Here is a 22,641-nt window from a genome sequence, read left to right as displayed (position 1 = left end):
ATGACTGAATAATACCAGTTACACAGTACTATCTATCTAAAGTTTGCTAACCTCGAGTGAATTAGTCCCTTCAAGCCACTGGTCATACCAGGCCAGGTAAGGTTATAGCAGCTAAAAGCCTGCGTGTACAGTATTTAGTGAGAGTACTGAGGAGACACACAGTACATCCCTTACAATACCGGTGTGTTGTAAGAGATGCACTGTAAAATGTCACTGCAGTCTAGCATACTTCTAATCATCTCAATATTCTGATTTGGATGACTAGCACAATGAGGCCATTGTATTTTACTCTTTATTTCCAACAAATGCAGTCATTTACAAAATAACTTTTTTCCATGATCACAGCTCATGGCAATAAAATGGATTTGGTTTCTCCAATAATTCTAACTCAACAAAACTAAAATCTTTTACCACCTTTCACAGAAAAAACTACAAAAAAGGCCTACCAATGACAATAACCTGGTCAAAATGTAAATAAAATAGCTTTTTATTTTGAAGTGGCATTAAAAAAAATCCCCAAATCATTATTTTTTAAACATAAGCAACAGTGCTGGTATTATCCAACAGAAACATTACAACAGATCTTTACCTCCAATGGGCACAAAACTTTTTCTTTTTTTTTTACACTGAACAAAAGATCGTATCAAAAGAAGCCTCCTGTATGACTTGTGAGGTAAAGAACATTTTTAATTATTACAGCTTTGTAAAATATTGATCAGGAATGCAACTACATTCTTGTGAAAGAGCACGGGCTGATGACCAATACTGCTTAATTATTTTCATCTTTAAATGAAATTAACTAAAAACTTAAACTAATCAAGTCACAAAAATTCCACCCCACCCACCCTGTATTAAACCCCATCCTCCAGGTGAATCATTGCTTCTGCTGCATTGCCTCTTTTCGTGCAGCGTCTTGCAGTAACTGAGTGTCCACTTCATCTGCAGGTAGCTGAACGTACCGGACCACAGATCCACGGATGAAACAGTTTTTCACAGACAGCTGGAGCAAATTAAAACAAGACAAAATGGAGTTTGAAGACAACCACAGTTTAAAGTACTGGACAAGTCATACATCAGTTTTAAGTGATACAAAATCTGTCTAATATTACTTTAACAGATAGCTGATGATGGAATTGGTGTTTTTGTGACATTGACTTGACTTTCTCATTTTCTGGTGTACAACAATAATAATAATAATAATAATAATATTAATAACTATTATTATCATTATTATTATTAGTAGTAGTTGTAGTAGTAATAGTAGTAGTAGCAGTAACAGTAGTAGTAGTAGTCGTAGTAGTAAAATTGAAGTGATAACCATTTTCTTTGCCACAAACTTGGCTAACACATAGAAAATACAGACATGACAATAAAGCATTGGTTTTACACTAAATAAGATGATATTTATTATTTAAAGTTTTATAGGTTATATTTATCTTGTTATACATAGAAACATTCCTTCAAAATGCATTATATACACCACACAGAAGTCTGAGCAGACGCAACTCAGCTTTTAAAGCTGAGATGCCAAGCAAATGTAATGCATGGTTTTCTGCAGCAGACTTCTACAAAATCATCAGTTCACAGTCATAGCTGCCATTCTCCTAAAACTGGTAAACATAATTAAGTATATTGATAATAAAATTATTTCAACTATGTTTGTGGGGGAACTTGGGGTGTCCAGGACCCCAAACAGAATAATTAGGTTAAGACAGACAAGCCATTAAAGCTGAAACGTGATTATTGAAAGATCTGAACCTACCATATGTGGATATTTCTCTGGATCTGTGACACTGATGTCTGTGAGCTTAATGTTCAGGTACTGAAACACAAAATCAGAGAATAGAGATGTCAGAAGATTAGAGACCGTAACTGGCCAGTCAGATAGAAAATATAAATAAAAGCTGATTATTTTTGTTTCAAAACAAGGGAAATAAAAAGTATTTCCAACCTGGTCAACTGAATGAAGTGTTCCACAGATGCTAAAATAGAGATGGTACAATGAAAATGATTACAAGCATTAACAGACATCCTATTCTTACATCAAAAGCACTGAGAATCAAAGGGAGATGAGTGTACCACTGACATAACAGGAATACCTTGCAATTAATTACAACCCGAAACAACACCACAGCAGTAAATACAGGTTTTAGGATACATTGTTCAGTGCTTTGTGAGTCGGTGACAGAGAGAGGGTCATTAAATTCTACAGTAATGTTCAGCCTACGTTATGTTGCATTTATTCTCCTCATACAACGTTCATTTGAGCTGGAGCAGGTACTTTTGAGCCTCACTCGCTACCATCGTTCACATTTCCCCTCCACTACTCCAAACAGCTAACGTTAGCACCGATGTTGAAATTAAATAAATGAGGCCACAGCAACTACTTTCATCAAGTTATGCGTTTTATTCGAAAATAAACTAACCTCAGGTCGTTTTTGAGCTCCACCACTACGTCCTTGCCCACCAGAGACTTGAAAAACGAGTAGAAAAGCTGAAAAATAGAGCGACATGCTACGTTAATGTTAGCGGCGGGCTAACTGCCGAGCATGATACAGGCTGCTGATAGCTAATGCACGTGAAACCGACACACTGAGCTGTGGGTAATTCAGCGCTACACCGAATGATGAAATGTAATATTTAATGTGAACTAAATGACAAATTCATTTGTTCGAACTGGCTTACTCACCATTATTACTGTTGGTAATCTTGTGGTAGTGCGTCTGGTGTGAATGACGTACGCCACTAGGTATTATTTCTGCGACGGATCAGGGTATAGTTACTGAATAGCTCCACGTGGGGGAGCCAGAGGTGTGTTGAATATTCACAGGTGTGGGCACATCGAACTTCAGGACCTGAGAAGGTTTTACTGTAGCTCGTCAAATGAATGTTCTGACCATAAAGCATTATTTTATCACCGCGAAGCAAACCATGTAGCACAGTGTCTCACAGAATGTGTGGAATAACTCTCCAGCTCCTTTATCTGTTGGTTTGTGCTGATAAGACCTGCTGGGTTTGACAGCAACTTTCTTGAACTGCAAATCAGCGGTTTCCAACCTTTTCAGCTTGTGAATCATTTGAAATATAGCAATTTCAACTTTATGACAGTGTACAGGACCAAAAATATTTTCTTTTGTCTCATGAACCCTCTGATTTATCTTGTGACCCCTTATAGTATCCTTACCCTGAGGGTGGGAACCACTGCACTAGATGATATTAATCTGTCTGGAGAGACAATGGTTTGTTGTTGTTCTTTGTTTTACCAACATAATCTGCTCCATTTTTCATGGAATGGTGTGTGTAAATTTCCCTTTTGAAGGTCTTTGTGATTTTCACTTCAGAAATCATTCTTTAATCTTTGAAAGAAAAGGGCGGCTCAGCAGTGCATTTGACTTAATAAATTAAGAAACATCAGGCTCTGATTTTTCAAAACCATAAAGTAAAATGTCTTATATGACTTCAATATTTTATCAACTTGGATAACAGATGATATTTGCACTCTGTGCAGTTCTTTAATGCAACAGCAGATGGGAGCAAATGATAGCAATGTTACAGCACCAAACTGTCTTTAACATTTACATTTATTGGAGTATTTATTATACATCTGTAAGGCAAACATCAATGTCTGTGCAAGGTAATACTGTGCGGTTAACATTCATTAGCTATTGTATAGTGTAAAACTCTACATGAAATGTAACAGAATTATTTAATAGCAGAGTTTAATTCAAACCTATGTTGTTATGTGAGCTCAGCAGAAATGAAATCTGAAAATGTGTCTGTAATATTAATGTCACTTTAAAGGAATAATTTCACACTTTGAAATAGGCTTATTTACCATCTTGCTAAGGTTTGAATGAGAAGATTGATACCACCTACTCTATCTGCTAAAGCCCTGTATTTAACCAGCTGATTAGCTTAGCTTAGCCTAAAGACCGGAAACAAGTGAAAACAGCTAGCCTGGCTCCACCCAAAAGGTTCATATAGGGCCAGGCTAGCTGTTTCCCCTTGTTTGCTGCCTTTATGCTAAGCTAAGATAACTGATCACTGGCTGTAGCTTCATATTGAAAGGACAGATATGAGACTGGAATCAATCTTCTCACCTCTTAGCAAGAAGGAAAATGGTTGTATTTCCCAAAGTGTTGACAAATGAATAGCCACTCATCAGTGACACACACAGCAAGGAGAGTGACTGGCTGAAGACTTTACTTTGTGTTTTTTATGTTTTCAAAAATGCAGGACAGGAAGCTGTACAGTCAGTGAGGACCAGCTGCAGCCTGATCTCACTTCACAGAACGGCCCATCTTGGGAACTTCAGGATGTACTAAAGAAAGACAAAGAACTTGTATCATCATTTGTGTTACATTTGTCCAGATCTTTAAGACAAAGGGTTTTCCTTACGATCTTTGCCAGGTCTTGCTGGCGGTCTGAATTTGTTTGGGAGCTCAGAGCTGTCTCTGTAATCTCTGGGTTTATGGGTCTGGGGCTCTGGCACGCCTGGTCGGGACTTAGCTGGAACAGGGGGACGGTTGTGTCCCATCCCACCTTCCGAGCGTGAGGGAACTACTGGTTTCTTGTACGCTGAGCAATGCAAGGCAGTGGGGGTTGGAGGCTGAGGTTTGGACTCAGAGCAGGTGAAGGAGCGGTTGCGTGGGGTGGGCACTGGGGGGCGGTCAGGGTCTGAATCTGCTGGCTTGGGGGATGAAAATAATGGGTCTGGGGGTGTGAGGTGGTCCTTCTGCTGGTGGTCTTGGTCCTTGCCCCAGCCGTGGGATTTCCCCATTGAACCGTAGAGTGGGTTGTCAAACATCTCTGACATCTTTTCATCCTCACCCCTACGAGACAAAGAATCACATTAGAAGAGATTTAGTTTCGCTTTCTGCTGAATCATGTCAGCTGCTGGTTTTATGTTATTTTTAGAGAGGTGTCTTCCTGAGCACAGGGGGTCTGGGTGAAACTGCCACTGAAGTCACACTGCACCAGAAACAGGCACTTACCCAGGACAAGGTTTTGCTGGGGGGCTGCGTGCGCTCACATCAAAACCACCCTTCTTGGTTCCATCTTTGCTCCCTGGCCCGGCAGTAACAAGATTTTTTGGCGGCATGCTGTAGCTCCAGCCTTTATCGATCACATTCCCACCCCTGAAGGAAACTCCCATGTAACTGGGGTTAGAAATGTCATGTGCGTGGGTGCTGGAACTCCTGTCAACAAGCAGACACAAAATATCACAACAGGAAGTTGTGTTTGTGATATTCTGAAGTAACCACGAGTGAAAAAAAAGGTCTCACTTGTTGATGTCACTGCCTTTGCCTTTTGAGGTGACAGGGTCATCCCTCTCAACTTTGATGAAATCTGAAACCAGAGTAAAATAAGAACTGATGCAAGAACTGACATTGAAAGCTTTTAATAAGTAAGTCCTGAACTGATTTCCAGACTCACCGTATAATTTCTCAGTGGGCTTGCCCTCAGAGGTTTGCAGCTGGATGCCACCTGTCAAAGTGCCCGTCTTCTCTCCATGATGAGTCAGCGTAACCTGAAACTCTGTGTAGCAGAACTGGGCAGCTCGCAGTGCAACACAGCCCTCACCTTTGGAAATGACACATCAGTAAATTGTAAGAAACTAACTGTTTAGTGCATTTGTATCATAAACTGCATGTAAGTATATTACCGTATGACTAAACTGCATGTAAGTATATTACCGTATGACTCGTCACAGTCTGTCGACTTCACACAGATGAGGATGTGCTGGTCCAAAAGGTACTCAGGGTCAGAGATGATGGGGGTGAGCTTGAAAAGATAGGAAAAAACAATGAAAGATGAATGCCTGATGCCACATTAAAGTATATTCAACACTGAAAAGTTGCATCTTCTCTTACCACGACTTGGTTGCCAAACCAAACTTTTATGGACCCATCTGAGTCCTCTGTGTTCTCTCCTTCTGAAGTCTTCACAGTTTCTGAAGACATTCAGAGAAATATTTGTTTGGATAATCTGAGCTTGTTTTAAAGCAACGTCCAAGAGAATCCAATGAGATGTGGTCAATTAAAAAAGAACAAAACCTACTCTCCAAGCAGCTGGAATGATATTCGATGAAGAACTTGGTCTTTGATTTTGTCGACAATGTGGCCACGCAGTTCATGATTTGTATCCCACCTTGAGGTGCACTGTTTGGATCTGAAAAATTTTAAAAGGAAAAAGAAAGAAAAAAAACTCTGCTTACACTGCACAACAGCAAGGAACATTAGCTCGTCTGCAGTGAGGCGTAGCTGGTGATAGTACCTTGCTTGGAGACAAACTGTGAGGCTACTCCAACTTCAAATGTGGCAAATACTGGTGAGTGGTCACTGGTCATGATGTCATTAGTGACACCCTGTAAATTGAAAGGGTAATTCACATGAGTTTGTCCCATCAAATGTCATTAAAAATGTTGTTACACTTATTTTATTGGCCCATATAATCCAAATTTTTTAGTAATCTCTTTGGAAGTTTTGTAGGAAGAACAGTGCATTGGTAATACTTGTAACAAAGATTTCCTTGAAAGAAGGTCTCTGAGATCACATCCTATAGACAAATCTCAGACTGAAGTTCTTTGTTCCGTTTTATTTTATGTATTGAGAGGAACATTTTGTTGCTTAAAAGCTGGCATGTTGTGCACAAAATAAAAGACAGTTAACTGGAATCAATTAAATGGAAGTGTAACACCTGAGTACAGTTTCTATTTTCCCTTTAACTGACACCATAATTGACACCAAATTACATTTTTTTTCTAGAATTTTCCTGGGAAATTATTCAGAAATGATGGGCCTGTAAAATAAAACACTGCCAAAAGCTGCTCATGGGGAATTACTCACCGTATGCTTGGCAAACGACATGAACCAGAGGGTATGACTTCCTCAGGACACGATCACACCACGAGGGTAAATTGTATTTTGTCTGTTGAGTTAAGTTTGTCATATATAAATACAGCACATAACAGATCTCAAACACATACAAAGCAGCTGTAATGCTGGTGAGTTGTCTGCTGACCCCCTAACCCATAACATATTTTTCAAATGTCTCTTTATTGTATCTGATGACATTCCCTCTAAAAATGGATGGGAGGTCAAGTGTAAAAAATCATGGCATTTCTGGGAGACACAGGATCAAAATTCTCGCTGGTGTTGATCAATTCAAGAGATTCGACCACTTGAGGCTCTTCATGTCTTAAGGGGAAAACTGTTAAATTGATCGTTGTGTCTGTAGATGAGTTGTATCATAAATTTTCTATGAACCACAGCAGATCTTCACATGGATTTTTGGACCTAGATGACTTAAAGCTAAAAGCATGTTTCAGGTTTGTGTTCAATGTTGTAGCAGCTTTTACTGTTTCTGCACGATGGGGCATGAAGGGAGCCATACAGGGAAAAGACATCTGAATAAGCATGAACTTACCCCCGTGGCTTTGGCCTTTGTGTAGGCATACTTCTCTCTCGTGTCTCTCTCAAAGCGATAGGTGGGTGCAAATGTGATTTCCTCTTCATCTACAATCAAATAAAAAAATTAACCAGACATATGTCTCTAATATTATGATGTATGTGATAAATGCTGAGAATGTCCAGAAATGATCTGTAAATGCAAGTCACAGACAGTATAATCTAATAATCTATCTAATAAATGTGATCATGTGGTCATGACTCACCAAAATGTAAGAAGACCTTTCCATCATTCCTCTCCATGTTGAGCTGGTCTTTACTGAGGAGTTCCTGGTACTGCTGCTGTTTGATCTTTGTCACTATGTACTCAGCTTCCTGTGAAGGGAAACAGTGCAGAGTAGTGACTTTTCCTGCCTAAAGGTGTTAGACAATCTTAGACACCTGACAACCAGCATGCTCTTTGATGCACACGTCAGTGAAGTACAGCACTGCAGTGTCCCTGATTTCTAAGGTAAAAGTCACAACAAGTCAAATTTAATAATGTTTATTTAAAAAAGCAGACAAAGAATCTACATGTCATTATTAGGAAAATGTATGACAATAGAAGCTAAATGAAAATGTTATATCAACAATTTATTTGGTTCGAGGCACATATAGAATGTTATATTGTGTTTTTGTGTAATTTCTGTACAATGAACTGTACACATTACAGCTTACCGTAGATGGCAATTCAACACGGTAGTTCAAATCACCAAGCCAGAAGAGGTGGGTGAACCGATTTGTAATGTCAAACGGATTGAGCTTCTTATCTCCCAGATTCAGAAATCTGAGGATGTTGGTGTAGTTTTGATTGCGTCTGCAAATGCAGCAAAAAATATTGCAAAAACATCAAAAATGTGTTTTCAAGAACTGATGATATTTTTCATCTTCATTGCTGTTCTGCCACATGTAGATTTATAATCCCTGTATGTTACATGTTACAAGGGCCAAGGTTTAGTTACAGTAATTGGACATAATAAAGTCAAAGGTTCCTCAACAGAAAAAAAAATATATATTATATATATATATAAAAATCTAAGAAATATATATGAGAAGACCACTTCTTGCATTTGTATCAAGCTAAGGAATAACACATTGTGATAAAATTGGCTGTGCTTTCTATAATAATAGTGACTCAAAAAAAATGTGTGATTCTATGTAGACACCCATTAAAGTTCAATTTAGTGTTACTGGTGGATAATGTCGTATTTCTGTTTCATTTTTAACTGATAGGTATCTTTTCTAGCAAAATATTAACTGTACATTTGAATTCAGATCAAATGATTTCCCAAGAATCATGAAGAGGAGGTGGAGGTATATGGGTCTCAAAAACTGACAAATGTAGGAAAAAGGTCAGATCAGTCAGAGATATGAATGAATATATATCAGTAAAAATTATTAAATACTATAATAATAGTTAAATAATTCAAATAAAGTGTAAAATACAGCTTTATATTTTTAATTTTCAGTCAGTTGGTGAAAAAGTAAACGATTGCTGAGGCCTGTGTGACTAACTATTAGTTAGTTTAACTAAGTGGAGTCTACACACTCAGTGTCAAACACCTGCTTCGGTCATAAAGCTACATAAACCAGTGCATGTTAAGTTATTAGTGTATATACTGCACTGCACACTTCTGTACTACTGTATAAACTATTGTATTAGACGCTGACACATGTTTCTTACAAAATCAGTGAGCTAATGATAAGAAAGTTAGCAATCCATTTGAATGATTTGATTGAAAATATGAAGTATTGGTGTATTTAGTTATATTTTGACTTATCTGATAACCTTTTACAACATTCTGTCAGTTTCAGGTCTGCTCAGCTTCCTTCCTGTACAGCTCTAACAGCCTGAGCCAATTAGAGTAGCTTGTATGCAGCCTGAGAGGCAAAGGCAGGGTTGAAAGTGTAATCTGCTGCTGACCTGAGCTTCTTCTCACTTCCAGAGGTCAGGTGACTGTTGACAAAACCAAAAGATGTACCATTGAACATGAAGGACACTCCCACTGCTCCCTTGTTTCCTACAAAACAAACAGTATAGTGAGTACATATGAGTAACTGTTCAATCAATTTTTACAACGCGTCATTAAATGGCTTACGGAGAAACTTGCTTACCCAGAGTGTTGGCGATCCCTGTCTTCACACTGTCAGAGAAAACATGGGAGATCCTGTTTTCGTGCTCAGGCTTGGCCAGGACCACAATCCGAATGTTCCACAGAGTGTGAACTGCCACCTGGTCGTAGGAAAATGTGTGTTATGCATTACCGCTCTGCGTCTGCATTCTATTGGTTCTCTGTCATGCTCACTCACTTGTTTGAAACTGATGTTTGTAATGTTCCTCAGGACTCCTTTCACTGTGTCTGCCCACTCCCTCTCACCCAAAGGATCCTCCTGAGTCCCAATGACATAAAAGTCATGTGGGATGTGATCTGCTGTGTCATCTCTTGTCTTTCCTTGGCCCTTACACTGAAACCAAGAGCTGATGTTGTGGGGAGGACCAGCATTGCCTGCAGGTTCATGGGAAAGTTGCGTAGTGTTACTTAGTCAATCTTGGATTGAAATTCATTCAAACAATTAAAATGTTGACATTCTTACCCATGTTCCAGGTGCCAACAAACACTGTGATCATATCTGGTTCAGGCTTTTCAGAGTGTTTGTTCTTCATTTGCTGAAGTAGTTGGCAAAATCCTTCCCTTTTCTGGTAAGAAACATTGGGAAAAAAAACATGACTTCTGAAATCAAACATTTTCAGTTGTACCTGACTGATGAAGGCCCCTGAAACTATGTTTTCTCAAACAAGTTTTTACTATGGGCAATGAGTCCTACATGAACACACTATTTTCAGCCAAGATTAAAACTATTTTGGTTATTTCACATGAGAGATTTCAGTGTTTTTGTTTGTGCTCCCCTCACTGGTTTGAATTGGGTGTGGCTGATTTAGAATTGGAAAAAGATGATGTCACATTTGTCTGTGCGCCAATCAGGATTTAGCAGGTTGATCAAAATGTGATGACAATTGATCTGATGTTAACGAAACCAAAGACTCTGTTACCAAACCATCAGTAATCAAAACTGATCAATTATTATATAATGTTTTGGGTTCATATCTCATTTTAAAAAGAAATTTTCAGGGGCCTTGAGCTAAATCAAGATCAGGGTAGTTGCCAGATGTGTTTTACCTTTGTGTCATCAAACACAAACTCTTTTCGCAAAATCTTCTCTTTCTCTGTCTCCACCACGATGACAAGTTTGGCATGCATTTTCTGAGATTTCACCAACTGCAAAACTGAGAAATAATTGCAGGACTCTTTTTAGAATGCGCAGCATTTACAGTTTACAGCAGTTGTGAAACGTGATAAAAATCTACAGCCATGCTAGGAGCGCTGTAAGGCTGTAATTAGGTAGAGCAGTATGCAGAGCTAAATGCTACAGCCACCGTGCTGACATGCTCACAATAACAATGAACATACTAATGTTTAGCAGGTATAATCTTTACCATGTACACTATGTTGGTTTAGCATCTTAGCAAGCTAACCTTTACTGAATAGCACCAATCACAAAGTACAGCTGAGGATGATGGAAATGCCATGTAATTCTCAGGTAATTGGACATCAACCAATGTAGTAGACAGATTGAAATACTGATCTGATGATGGCAGTGGCCAAGGAATCAGGGGATCACAAATGTTGTTACATTTCCTGCTGAGGGGAGAATGTGTGTCAAATTTCATGGCAATCCATCATATTGCCATCTAGACATTTTACTAAAAAGTATGAATCTTATGGTGGTGCTAGAGGAAAAGACGGAGGATACCAAAGTGGTGGACCAACTGACTGATCATTGCTAGAACCATGCTGCTAGCATGACTAAATAGACAAAGGAATAATGTAATAGAACAACTCTTACTTTTATTGTGCACAAAGTATTTGTCTTCAGGCCCATCTTTTGACTTCTTGAAGTAGAGCTTCCCACTTTCAACATCCACTTTCAGAAACATCTTTGTGGAAATACCAAGAGATTCTTGCTTGACCTGAGAATGAAAGAGGAAACTGATCAAATAAGCTGCAGACCTCCAGACATTTTTATCTCATTTCATTTTCCTGCAGTGTAATGCAGTAACTAATTTAGGGAAGCACCTCAAAGGTAACAAGTGGTATGAGAGATTTCCTGTGACCTCCATCATATCCAACAGACTCGAACACAGAATTTTTAGCCTGAAAAAAGAAATAGAGAAGTGGTTTGTCATCCTTAACATCATCTGTTGATACATCAAGAACCAAGATTGTTCAGTCGGTAAAATGAGCCACAGTACTTTACCTTATCTTCTATTGAGTAGAGCAGTTTTGTCAGTTGCTCAAGCCTAAAGGACACAGATTGGCCTGAATCAGCAGAAATCTGAAAAAAAGGAAATAATACATGATGATAAGGACCTTTTTTGTATGTGTACTTGAGCAAAGGATCAAGGGTTCTACCCACTTGTTTTGGAAATTGACCAATCCCTGGGGAGAGCTGTTGGTCCAACGTTTTATGGAAGATCTCCAGAACTGGCAGAATGTGGGAAACTTCACTGCCTCACCAAAAAGATCAGAGCATGGTTAAATCAGCCCTATTCATTATAGTATCTATAATATATTCTTTTGACTGGTAACTCTACCTGTTTAGAGTCTTGCAGATTGAAAATAATAGCTTCTTAAGTCCAGGGAGGTTGGGGTTACCATTCTGCACCTGCTCAGCATCCAAGCAGATTGAGGTCCTGAAGTATTCTTGGATGGCAATTTGATGCTCCTCAGGTATACTGGAAATATGTAACACAGGAGCACTTCAAACACTGTCATCTCATATTTCACCTATCAGCCAGGCACATCACTGTGTCAAATCACTGCCCATAATCGTGAGGATTATCGGATTGTACAATACTGTACAGTGCCAGTACATTATCAGACACTTTGCATGATGAATCATTTGGCTGTCGACAGTTACAACTATACATCAAGTGTGACCATACGTGGACAGGTCCATATGCTGCAGTCTCATCAGGTAGGTGTCTGATAAAGACTTGCAGGCCTGTTCAGAAGACTTGTCATTGTCTTTCACATCGTTGGCTGTGAAGTTCCTGGGTGGAAGCTGTGGTGGAAGATTGTTGGATTCTGCAGCACAAGGACATAACGGTTGTTTGGGAATGTTTCTATCTTTGACAGATATGCATTCTGTTTCATACTACAGCCACTACACAATTGAAGTGATGGTGTTTGACCTGGTTCATCGTCCACTTCCTCCTCCCTCTGGACGGAGTACTGCAGATGTGTGACGAGACCCATGTTGGGACTGTAATACGCCTCCACCAGCTCAGGCAACACAGTGAAGAACCTGATAGGAACTCCCTCAGATGCCTGAAGACCAGATCACAGCAGAAACATGATTTTCTGAGGTCACAAATGAAGGAAACCTCAAATGTCATGTGTTCTTACTGTTCTGAAAGACCTTTTTTTAAACCTGTTGTTACAGTCACAGGTGACATAACCATCAAGTGTTATTTCCCATATGATATTAGATATGTCTACTTGTTTGTGCCTGCTTCTAGCATATAAGATAGCTGCATTCATGTCATCAGCTTAGTTTCTTAAGCAGCTATGTAAAACTTTCTCTTTTTTATTTCATTTGTAAGGATATGTCATTCCCCTTACATTTACCTAATTTTAACATCAACATTTCTCTCAGTATTGCTCATGTGCCAAAACCCTCGTAGTTACATCTGAAGAATTGCCACAGATTTTCACCGATATCTTGAGTCCATAAAACCACTAATTTCTCTTCTTTTTAACACGCAATCATGTGACCCCTTTTACAGCAAGCCAGCCGTCACTATAAAACTTTTATCTTGAAACTTTGCTGGCCTATTGTAAGTGAGACACTGAAGTGGTTCAGGTTTTATCTCTACTACAGACCTGCTATTGTCACTATACTTACTATAGCTTTACCATGAGTACATACATTCAAAAGTGAAAGTGCTGACAACAAGCACGAGTACTCAGTTGGACCAAAATCTTATGTGCCGGAACTCAATAGCAGTGAATACTGGTCCATTTCAAACACTGATATTATTAAGGTACTATTTTAGGTCTTATGTCTATGCATTTTTTGGACGTGATTGTTTTCATGCTTGTCCATCCCCAAAACTGAAATCCTGTAATTAAAATTTGGTCACAGAAAATTTAAGCCCCACCTTTTTTCACGGTGTTCGAGCATGTTCACTTATGATTACACTTTCTCTATCTTTAGTTCCATGCTGATGAAACTCAATTACATCCATCTGTAATATTTCACACGTCCAAGCTGTTTTCATTTGGCATGTCTCTTTTTTTTTTTTTTTACAGTTTAGTTATATATCAAAGGTTACAACAGACAAATAACAACCCAATAATGCATCTCCTGGTGTGTAGATTGAAATCACCCTTAAATTGAATACTGCAGTTTCCTTAGTTCCTGCCTCAGCCAAAAACCTTCCTCGCAAATAATTTTTAAAGCATGGCAACAATGGCACTTAGCTACAAAGGCTTCCCTGACCCCTCATTCTAGACTGAATGCAAAATATGAGTAGACATGTTTCCTTTAAGAACAAGTCTAAACATGCGGTATTTTATACAACACCACAGCACAGTGGTTCTTGCATCAGCATTTTAACATGCACAATGATAATGCTATTGTTTACCTACAAGCTACAAGTTTGATATGATGATAGCACCAGAAGAACAGTCGGGGGATCACCAGAAGGACTGCAATTTATCCTTGCAGGGTCATAAATGTGTGCACCAATTTTCATGGCAATCCATTTAGTAGTTGGCAGGATACTTTACTAAAGGTCAAAAATGTGAACCCGCCAGTCGCACTAGATAAATGTCATGGGATCACCAAAGTCAGTGAATGTACAAAATTTCATGCCAATCTATCTAATAGTTGTTAAACTGTTACAGTTTTGACCAGAGTGGCTGACGGACTGAGTGACAGGCTTCAACTCTGCAGTCATGCTGCTAGCATGGCTTAAAAGTGACTATGAACATATGTCTAAATATATACTGCACTTCTTAAATGAGGTTACAGCTTAACAGGCAACCAGCAGCAATAAAAGTAGCTGTGTACCAGCATTTATAAGATTAGAATAGAAATAGCCCTTGTTCTCCAACTATGGTATAAATACATAACACTGACAATTCATCTGACTTTAGATTAGAGTAATGGCAACTGTCAACTCACCTGGACGGAGAGCTTCTTATCTTCATTTGGCAGGATTCTGTATGTGTACACACAGTTCTGGTATCTGTGGTTGAATTAATAAAATGCAAATGTGTGTCACTGGAAAATGACATGACCATGTGGTAAAGAAACTGGCTGGTTTATTCAGTGCATTAAACCTGCTATCGGAACAGTTTGGGTAGCATTTTAAATGAATGTTGCATGAAAAATGATATGAATTGAAGAGGGCAAAGGGTGTAGCATTGTGGCAGCACAGTATGCAAATAAAGGGGAACTAGTCTTGTGTTGCAGTGCATGTGTGAAAAAAATGTATCATACAGTGTGATACAGCCGAGGGAACTTTTAACTTTTAATCATTCTAACCAAATTCTGACTTTAGGAGCTGTTTTATCTTAAACCTAATGCCAAAAAACATGCAGTTTGGCCTGTCAGTTTTTCTTTCATTAGTTAGGATCTCACACAGTACATATTGCATGTTATGGAGGTTTCAAGAGCAAGGAACAAGAATTATTATACACTCTGTGAAACTAATAGTTCAGTTCAATAGTTAGAAACAAGTAATGTCTACTGTACTTACAAAACACAGAGAGCATACGCTCCCTGTATGGACTCACTGTCCCGGATAAGGAAGCTTCCATCTCTTGCTGCTTTGGATAGAAGATCCTCAGCTTTGGATCGAGTTATATTGCCATGGTACCAAGGCTGATAATTTTGCATCCTGTCTCTCAGTCCAAACACTGAGCTCAAGAGTCTTGCATCTGTTCTCACACAATATTCCCTCAAAACCAAAGTAGACTCAGTTTTTCTCTGTGGCTATTTTCATCTTTTCATGGTACGTAACTTGTAAGTCCTTTCTTTCACTTGTTCATCCCCTGCCTCCGAAAGCTGTAAAAGGAAGCTGCTACAAGCTCGACTGTGAACTTCCTCATTTGAAAAGTTAAGAGAGGAGGGCCTTGTTGCCTCCTCTCTGCCTGCTTTATGACAGATCCACAGAGCTGTAAATGGAAATACAGACTTCTGCTTGCTGAGTAGAAATCTTTATCACATTACTCCAATGATTAACCAACATACCTATGTCTTTTGTGTTTGTACACCTGTTTGTAAATATCACCTCTCCATAAAACAGTGAAGTAATTTGTAAACTGAAAGAAGTGGAAAAAGGGAAGTAACCAAAAAAAGGCATATATAATATTTTTCTCTTGTTATAGTCAAAAATATTTACTGATACATTAGCCTGTAGATAAATTCACAGTGTAAGAATCTTCAGTTGGTTAACAGATACATTTTTAAAGCTCAAATCATCTCTGTCCTTTGAGTAAAACATGCTCTCGTATTCACCAAGAAGACCCAGTCTGACTGCTCACTCTTTAATCATCTAATATGAATCAGGAGAGCACAGGGGTTTTCTAAAGTATATACATTCAGGAAATACAAGTTTAGAATGGCTTGCCATGTTCATGTGATGGACAGGAAGTCTTGCAGAAATATGAGGAGGAAAATAAGCTGCTCACAAACCACAACATGGGTCACATGACATGAAAAGAGAACTACACAGCGTCAAGTCACTGCAGCCTCAGAGGTTTCTGTCCCTGCGCTTGAAATAGGTTTGCCACTTTCACAGAGAGCATGTCAAAGTCTCAGACATGCAGTGACAGTAAAGAAAAGACCTCATGATCTCATGCACAGAGGGCATGAAATCATACTTTTACTTTCAAGACATGACAGTTGAAATGTGGAGTTCACACACTTTTTATGTAACAGCATTGAAACACAGATTTAATTAATACAAGAAAGAAATAGAGAAGGAAACATGGGTCAGTTATTGTCATATAAGTAAGCTGGTGAAGCTCCCATAGAGTTTTTGTGGTAGCCTTTTTCAGACTTAACATTTCCTCTGCAGAGGGATTTTGTAATAATCATAACAACTTAATTATTTACAACTTGAAATTGCAACGTTTTAACTCACATCTTGCTATTGAGTGAATTGTCTCAAACAATTCTTTTTTGTGGATGATAGTTAGCTAAGCTGACCTACAGCAAAATAGTTATTAATAGTTTGTCATACAATAGTGTAATATCACAGTATAACAAAGGCAAAACATGCATACCATAGGAGAGTTAGGGAGCTGGATGATGGAGAATATATGTACAATGAAGATTTATCAAGCACAAGCAAAGTTAACACCTTGTATAAAAACAAGACTAAGAGTCTACAGCCATGATAGCAGCTCTGCAAGACTGGAATGAGGCACAGTGGTGCTTTGAGCTAAATGCTAACATCAGCATGCTAATATTCAATGACAATGCTAACATGCTCATGTTTAACAAGTATAATGTTTACAATGTTCACCATCTTAGTAAACACTAACTTTTGCAGGTATTTAGTACTAAAGTACTGATGGTGATATCATGGACATAATTTCATGACAATCTATTGGATAGTTTTTTAGATTTCCAAGTCTGGGCTAAGTCTGGTGGACTGACTGAGTGACAAACACTGTAGATAAAATAATAATATTTAAAGCTAAACTAATGAGTATTTACCACATTTGGTATAGGATACAAAACAGGAGAAACACATTAGAAGTTTACTATGTACATATTTTAGCATTTTATCCATTTCTCTGTCTCATATCTGGTACAAAAATCCAGTCCAGTTTTGTGGGTGAGGTATGAAGATGATAGCAGAAGAAGACACTGATAGCAGTGGCAAGCAGAATCAGAAGACAGGCCCAGTTCCAACGTCTAACCTTAAAGACTCACAGACTTTCACTCAGGAAGATTCAGGACTATCATCTCCAAGTCTTTAGGGGACTCTCTAAACCTTTTATGTGCATTTTCCAGAAGTCTAGAACTTTGGACCTTTTGTCATGAGATTAACCCATACCACTTGCAAAGTGACATTGACAATTAGAGAATTATACGAAAACAAAACATAGAAGGAACTGGCAAGAAAAAAATAGTCTCAGTATGGTACAATATACACATCGAAATATGTTGATTTGGTCTAAAAGTACTATTTGCAAGTTTTAGTTTAAATTTCAGTTAATTTAAATATGAAATATGAGTGACACACTTTACTGGTGAACTTCTTCATCCACATGGATTATTTCAGTTCAGGTATGTGATGGTTCAGTGAATTGGGTGTGGGGTGGACACTGGAACCAAACTTTCAATTCAGGCTAAGGGCTACTGTGGCATGTCAACCAAATTTTGGAATGAACCCAGGCCTTCAGTCGGGCAAAAGCAACCATTGGTCAACAGTCAGACCAATTTTGGTTGTGTTGGAAAAGTATTTAGTAATCGCTGTGCTCAGTTCAGTACCTCAGAACTCAGACTTAGCACTCACAGAACTCTCATGTGTTCCTTTTAACTCTCCACTGGTGGCTCCTGACACTCCTGCTTTATCTTTGCAAAACATTTGCATCAGTGTCCCTCGGAACTTCTTTGCCCCAAACACGTAGACCAATGGGTCCATAGCACCGTTCAGACATGTTAGGGAGGAAGTGAGGCGGTTAGCCAAGCTCAGGCCTCTGCGTGTCTGGCAGGACACATCAGGATGGTTGTACCCCAAGATGAAGGTGGCCCTGCTTATATGGTAAGGCAGGAAACAGACTACATAGATGAGTATTACCAGACTGATGGTCCGCAAGGCCCTCAGCTTGAGAGCTGGCTCCAACCTGGACCCCTGACGTAGGCTGTCAATGATGAGCAGGTAGCAGGACAGGATAACAAGGAAGGGTGGGGTGAAGGCAACAGCCAGTGAGATCAGTGCATTGCGCGAAGCCTTCTCTCTGTACAGCTGCAGACACACTGTCACACCATCCACCTCTGCAGTCTGGTGGGTCACCAGCAATGGCGCCATGGAGATGGTAACCAAGGCCCAGAGAGAGAAACTGATGATGTTGGCATAGCGAGCACGACGAACCTTTAGTGATCTCACAGCATGAACCACAGCCAGGTAGCGGTCCGCTGCCACACAGGCCAGAAAGTAGAGGCTTGCATACATATTGACATAAAACAAAAAGCCAACCACTCTGCAGGGCACCTCACCAAAGGGCCAGTGGCCTCCAGTGAGGTGGTAGGTGGCCCTCAGTGGGAGGATAATGACGTATGACAAGTCTGCCACAGCCAGGTGTGTCAAGAAGATGTTAGCTGGAGAAGAAGTGCCTCGCTGATGACAGAAGATCCAGAGAGCCAAGCTGTTACCGTTCAGCGCCAGGAAGAAAACCAGGATGTAGAAGCATCCAAATAAAGTGTTCTCAGCTGTCGTTGTCATTGCCACACAGGTCTCTGATGACTGATTGGACAGTAAGGACGGCAGCTCCATTGTAGCAGACTCCATTGTGGTGACTGAGGAGACAGAAAACTTGTTGAGGAAAATGCTACATCTGGAAATTACTTTTAAAGATACATTTATAACAAGTGCTTTTGATCCCTAAAATAGTCCATTGTTAGTATTCTGACAGCAAACTACCCCAGTGACAGGAAACAATGCCCAGCCCCTGCACACCCACACACACACTCACACACACACACACACACACTTAGGCAGGGAGAGTGGTTGTCACAGTGCCAGTCTCACAAGGTAACAATAGATGTCAGTGTCCCTGGCTAATGTGGACATGCCCTGTGAGCAGATAATTACCTAATTCTGACCCCAACAAGTATTAGACTTCCTCTATACTCAAGTCCAGGAAGTCAAAGTCATTATATTTTCTCTTTCTTTTTACATGTTATCTGACCTTGAAGTTTGATTTTTCAGCAATGAATTGAGGCTAAATAGTAAAGTCTCAGGGGCATATAAGGAAAGATATTCCATGAAACCTTAGCTATTCAAGATTTACATGGGGATGTCTGTGCAATAAATACTGTGCTGTAAACATCCATTTGCTACTGTGTGGTGAAATGTAACAGAATTATTTCAAAGCAGAGTTAAGTTTCAAACCTACTTTGTAATGCTAGCTTAAGTCTAGTCTGAAGCTAGTATTAAGCTAAGCTAGTCTCAAAATGTGTCTGTTTATATCACTTTAAAGAAACAGTTTGACATTTGCTTTCTTGGTGATAGATGTGAAGATTGGTACCTCTCATATGTAAACTGAATGTCAAGCTAGAACCAGCAGCCAGTTAGCTTAACCAGGAAACAAAAAACCCCACCTAACACCACCTCTACAGCTAGCTTATTAGCATATTATATTGTGTTTGTTTAATCTGTACAAAAACTGTCACGTTAAAAAATCAACATGTTTTTCTCTCTGTTTCCAGTCTTTGTGATAAGCTAAGCTATCGAACTCCTGGCTTCATATTGAATGGACATGAGGCTGGTATCTATCATCTCAACTGGCTCTAGGCAATTAAGTGAATAGATGTATTTTTCAACCTGCCGAACTTCTACTTCAGGAGTTATAGGTACATGAACAAGACATACAGTAAAGTCTGTGACAGTTAAAAAGATGTGAATGTGAAAATGATCAAAATCATTCTTGTAAAGACTGCACATTGTTTCTTTTTTCCAACTATTTAGACACACCTCGAAAGATGACCACCCACCATCTGGGACCATCTGTCCTTCCAAGATCTAACTGTTCACTCCTCTTTTTCTCCTTATATCTCCTCTTTTTCTGCTTGACCCAAACATATACATGAACATGTGTGGGGTGTGAGCGGCAAAGCCTCAAATGATTGAATCTCAAATGTTCACTTTGGTATTTGTGGTGGATCCAAGAACAATATCAAAACATGTGTAACAGGGATGAACTTGTCATCCCACAGTTGTTTCTATAACTGGAGGGAAGGTCTCAAATATACAGTGCTGATAGCTCAGTGAAATGTGATTAAATGATGCTGAACCTTTATGGGGCTCCTTAAAAAAAGGGAAAGGGATTTTCTCTCTTTATCTCAGTGGGCTAAATCTCTGTTTCACCAGCTCACTGTCCAGGCTTTAGGCCCATTAGGAACCAGCCAGATATAGCAGCGTGGCTCTTTCACTTCAGCAAGTGTGTGTGCTGTGAATCCTGTGAGACCCACAACGGAGGGCATTTCCCAGCCAAGGCTCAGACATTCAGATGCATTCAGGAGCACAAGTCTCCCCAAAGAAAAGGGCTGCAGTCCCAGTGGGCATAACAAACCAGCAGAATGGAAAAGCTTCCATAAATACAGATCCCAGAGGGATAATCCTAAAGAGTGACAATCCTAACATATACATGCTGATCACAATGATCTGGGTAAGCAGATCTGTGCAGGCGTTCACATGTGAAGAGTGTCGACAAAGAGGACACTGAGCATCCTGGCATTGGCTGTGTCAAAACTGCAACAGCTGTAATGTGTGCAAACTTCCATTGTTAAAACTCGTCACAGTTAAACCCAAGCAGAGTGAACTAAATGTGAAATTTAGTAATTGGATTAAATGCAAGTCCATGCATCCTAATAATCTTAAAAAGCAGATGACAGACTGTCATCTCTCAAAATCTTGAGCTGGATTTACATGACAAAAGCAAGAAAATTTACAGAATAAATACTTACCACAATTGTACATAAAACTTGGTAGTTCTGCTATCAAAGATGTATTATTCTACTGCAACCCTTAGAGCCACTTAAATACAGTGTACACAATAAAAACTGTAGAGGGAATCACTCATGTGGAGCTAGACTTTTAGTAAAATGATCAAAAATCTAATTATAGACTCTCTTGCTAAAAAAAAATAAAAGACTTACCGGGGTCCAGAGATCTTCAGACCAAAGAAAGGTTGGTTGTTTAAAGAGTAATTCAGAGTCACCGCAGGAGCAAAGAGTTGTAGAGCTGTCGTATGTGGAGTAAATTGAAGGCTGGGAGTTTGTCCGCTGAGCTGTGGAAGAACTGAAGCCCCGCCACAAAGAATGCTGTCCTATAACCCCTTTTCTCTCCCTCAAGATGCTCTTGGGAATTAGACTGTAGCTCTTTTTGTGTCTCAACAAATTTGATAACAGAAAGGGAGTCCTGATGGGAGCCTTTCTTTTGAACCTTGACCCCACCCTTTCTTTCTCCATAGCCTGCTCCTCAGAGAGCCACTTGTGCGCTCCACAATAGCCTGAGTCAGAATAAGCAGCACATTTTGGCAGCAGAGAGAAGAATGGCATGCCTCAGTCGCAATGACTCGTCGGGTATGGCTCCATGGAAACCAGGCCCAGCGGTGTAGAGTGCCTTTACCATGAACTCCCACCATGTCACCGATAGATAGAAGATGGACTGTGTTGTCAATTGAGAAGTTTATGACTGAAGTCTCAGAGATGATCTTTTGTAGATGGTCTGTTAAGTTCTAAAGAGGGCCCCAAGCCCTATAGGAGAAAAGTGAAAAACAAGAGAAGGGAGGAGGGGGACACTCGGTGGAAAGAGAGGCCCTTGTTGGTCTCTTGCCTCCTGGGGGCATCCTGAATTGGAATGCCCAAAATAATCAGTCACATAGCCATCAGACAGATGTGGAGAGAAGACCCACTGGCTGAGGGGGATAATATTTCTTTCATACAACGACTTCACAGCTGTGTGTCAGATACATGGGTGCTTTCTTTTCTCTCTATCATCGATATGCAAATGGTATTCTGTAGACTTGAATGGAGCCACTATCTATGCTGGGCTGTGGAGAAGCTTTGACATCACTACCCTGTTAATCTACTGCCAACTGCTAATTGGGACGGCCCCCACTTTTGTTCAGCTTCCCAGCTCTGTCTGTTGTGTCTCCTAACCCTGAAGCAAAAACATTGCCTTGTGTAAGTGCTTACTATCATAAATATATCATTCTTCTTACTGCTACAAAGGCTCAGTCCAAACAGAGTGATTCTGCCAGCTGCTGAGAGTCTGATTGAAAATAAGATGCTCACAACATTTTCAGGAAAATTTTTATTTGCCAATTTTCTAATAAATGTCTCACTGAATGTTTTCTCTTGGGAATGAAAAATCCTTTTTAGC

General features: G+C 39.6%; 3 protein-coding genes across 3 annotated transcripts; all 3 read right to left on the bottom strand.

Moving 5' to 3' along the window:
- Positions 1-278: 278 nt before the first annotated feature.
- On the bottom strand, positions 279-2,791 carry smx5. Its single transcript, XM_018669863.2, has 5 exons — positions 2,690-2,791; positions 2,427-2,494; positions 1,952-1,982; positions 1,763-1,822; positions 279-1,000 (listed from the first exon to the last, which is right to left on the bottom strand). The coding sequence occupies exons 1-5, from the start codon at positions 2,690-2,692 to the stop codon at positions 875-877; spliced, it is 288 nt and encodes a 95-aa protein (XP_018525379.1). The 5' UTR covers positions 2,693-2,791; the 3' UTR covers positions 279-874.
- A 772-nt stretch (positions 2,792-3,563) lies between these two features.
- inpp5d (inositol polyphosphate-5-phosphatase D) lies at positions 3,564-15,612 on the bottom strand. The gene is made up of 27 exons (XM_018669861.2): positions 15,277-15,612; positions 14,700-14,763; positions 12,703-12,838; positions 12,454-12,595; positions 12,103-12,243; positions 11,925-12,015; positions 11,766-11,843; positions 11,585-11,662; positions 11,355-11,478; positions 10,628-10,734; positions 10,044-10,146; positions 9,759-9,955; positions 9,564-9,681; positions 9,373-9,469; positions 8,127-8,265; positions 7,676-7,784; positions 7,429-7,517; positions 6,850-6,930; positions 6,277-6,367; positions 6,061-6,171; positions 5,874-5,953; positions 5,697-5,784; positions 5,437-5,583; positions 5,286-5,349; positions 4,995-5,198; positions 4,399-4,832; positions 3,564-4,321 (listed from the first exon to the last, which is right to left on the bottom strand). The coding sequence occupies exons 1-27, from the start codon at positions 15,414-15,416 to the stop codon at positions 4,281-4,283; spliced, it is 3,294 nt and encodes a 1,097-aa protein (XP_018525377.1). The 5' UTR covers positions 15,417-15,612; the 3' UTR covers positions 3,564-4,280.
- Positions 15,613-16,052: 440 nt separating this feature from the next.
- On the bottom strand, positions 16,053-21,899 carry gpr17 (G protein-coupled receptor 17). The gene is made up of 2 exons (XM_018669860.2): positions 21,414-21,899; positions 16,053-19,052 (listed from the first exon to the last, which is right to left on the bottom strand). The coding sequence occupies exon 2, from the start codon at positions 19,042-19,044 to the stop codon at positions 18,025-18,027; it is 1,020 nt and encodes a 339-aa protein (XP_018525376.1). The 5' UTR covers positions 19,045-19,052; positions 21,414-21,899; the 3' UTR covers positions 16,053-18,024.
- Between the last annotated feature and the right edge of the window lie 742 nt (positions 21,900-22,641).

Source organism: Lates calcarifer, linkage group LG17, assembly GCF_001640805.2.
Source record: "Lates calcarifer isolate ASB-BC8 linkage group LG17, TLL_Latcal_v3, whole genome shotgun sequence".
NCBI lineage: Eukaryota > Metazoa > Chordata > Actinopteri > Centropomidae > Lates > Lates calcarifer.
This window is presented reverse-complemented; position numbering and strand designations above follow the sequence as displayed.

Bases quoted from the DNA above. Each gene is read 5' to 3' on its own strand.
- gpr17 (XM_018669860.2), bottom strand. From the start codon at position 19,044: ATGGAGTCTGCTACAATGGAGCTGCCGTCCTTACTGTCCAATCAGTCA.
- smx5 (XM_018669863.2), bottom strand. The intron at 1,983-2,426 runs GTTAGTTTATTT...TCTCTATTTTAG, and splicing joins GAGCTCAAAAACGACCTGAG to CATCTGTGGAACACTTCATT. The intron at 1,823-1,951 runs GTTGGAAATACT...TTTGTGTTTCAG, and splicing joins CACTTCATTCAGTTGACCAG to TACCTGAACATTAAGCTCAC.
- inpp5d (XM_018669861.2), bottom strand. From the start codon at position 15,416: ATGCAAAATTATCAGCCTTGGTACCATGGCAATATAACTCGATCCAAA. The intron at 7,785-8,126 runs GTAAGCTGTAAT...TTCCCTTCACAG, and splicing joins GTGTTGAATTGCCATCTACG to GAAGCTGAGTACATAGTGAC. The intron at 5,584-5,696 runs GTAATATACTTA...TCATTTCCAAAG, and splicing joins AGACTGTGACGAGTCATACG to GTGAGGGCTGTGTTGCACTG.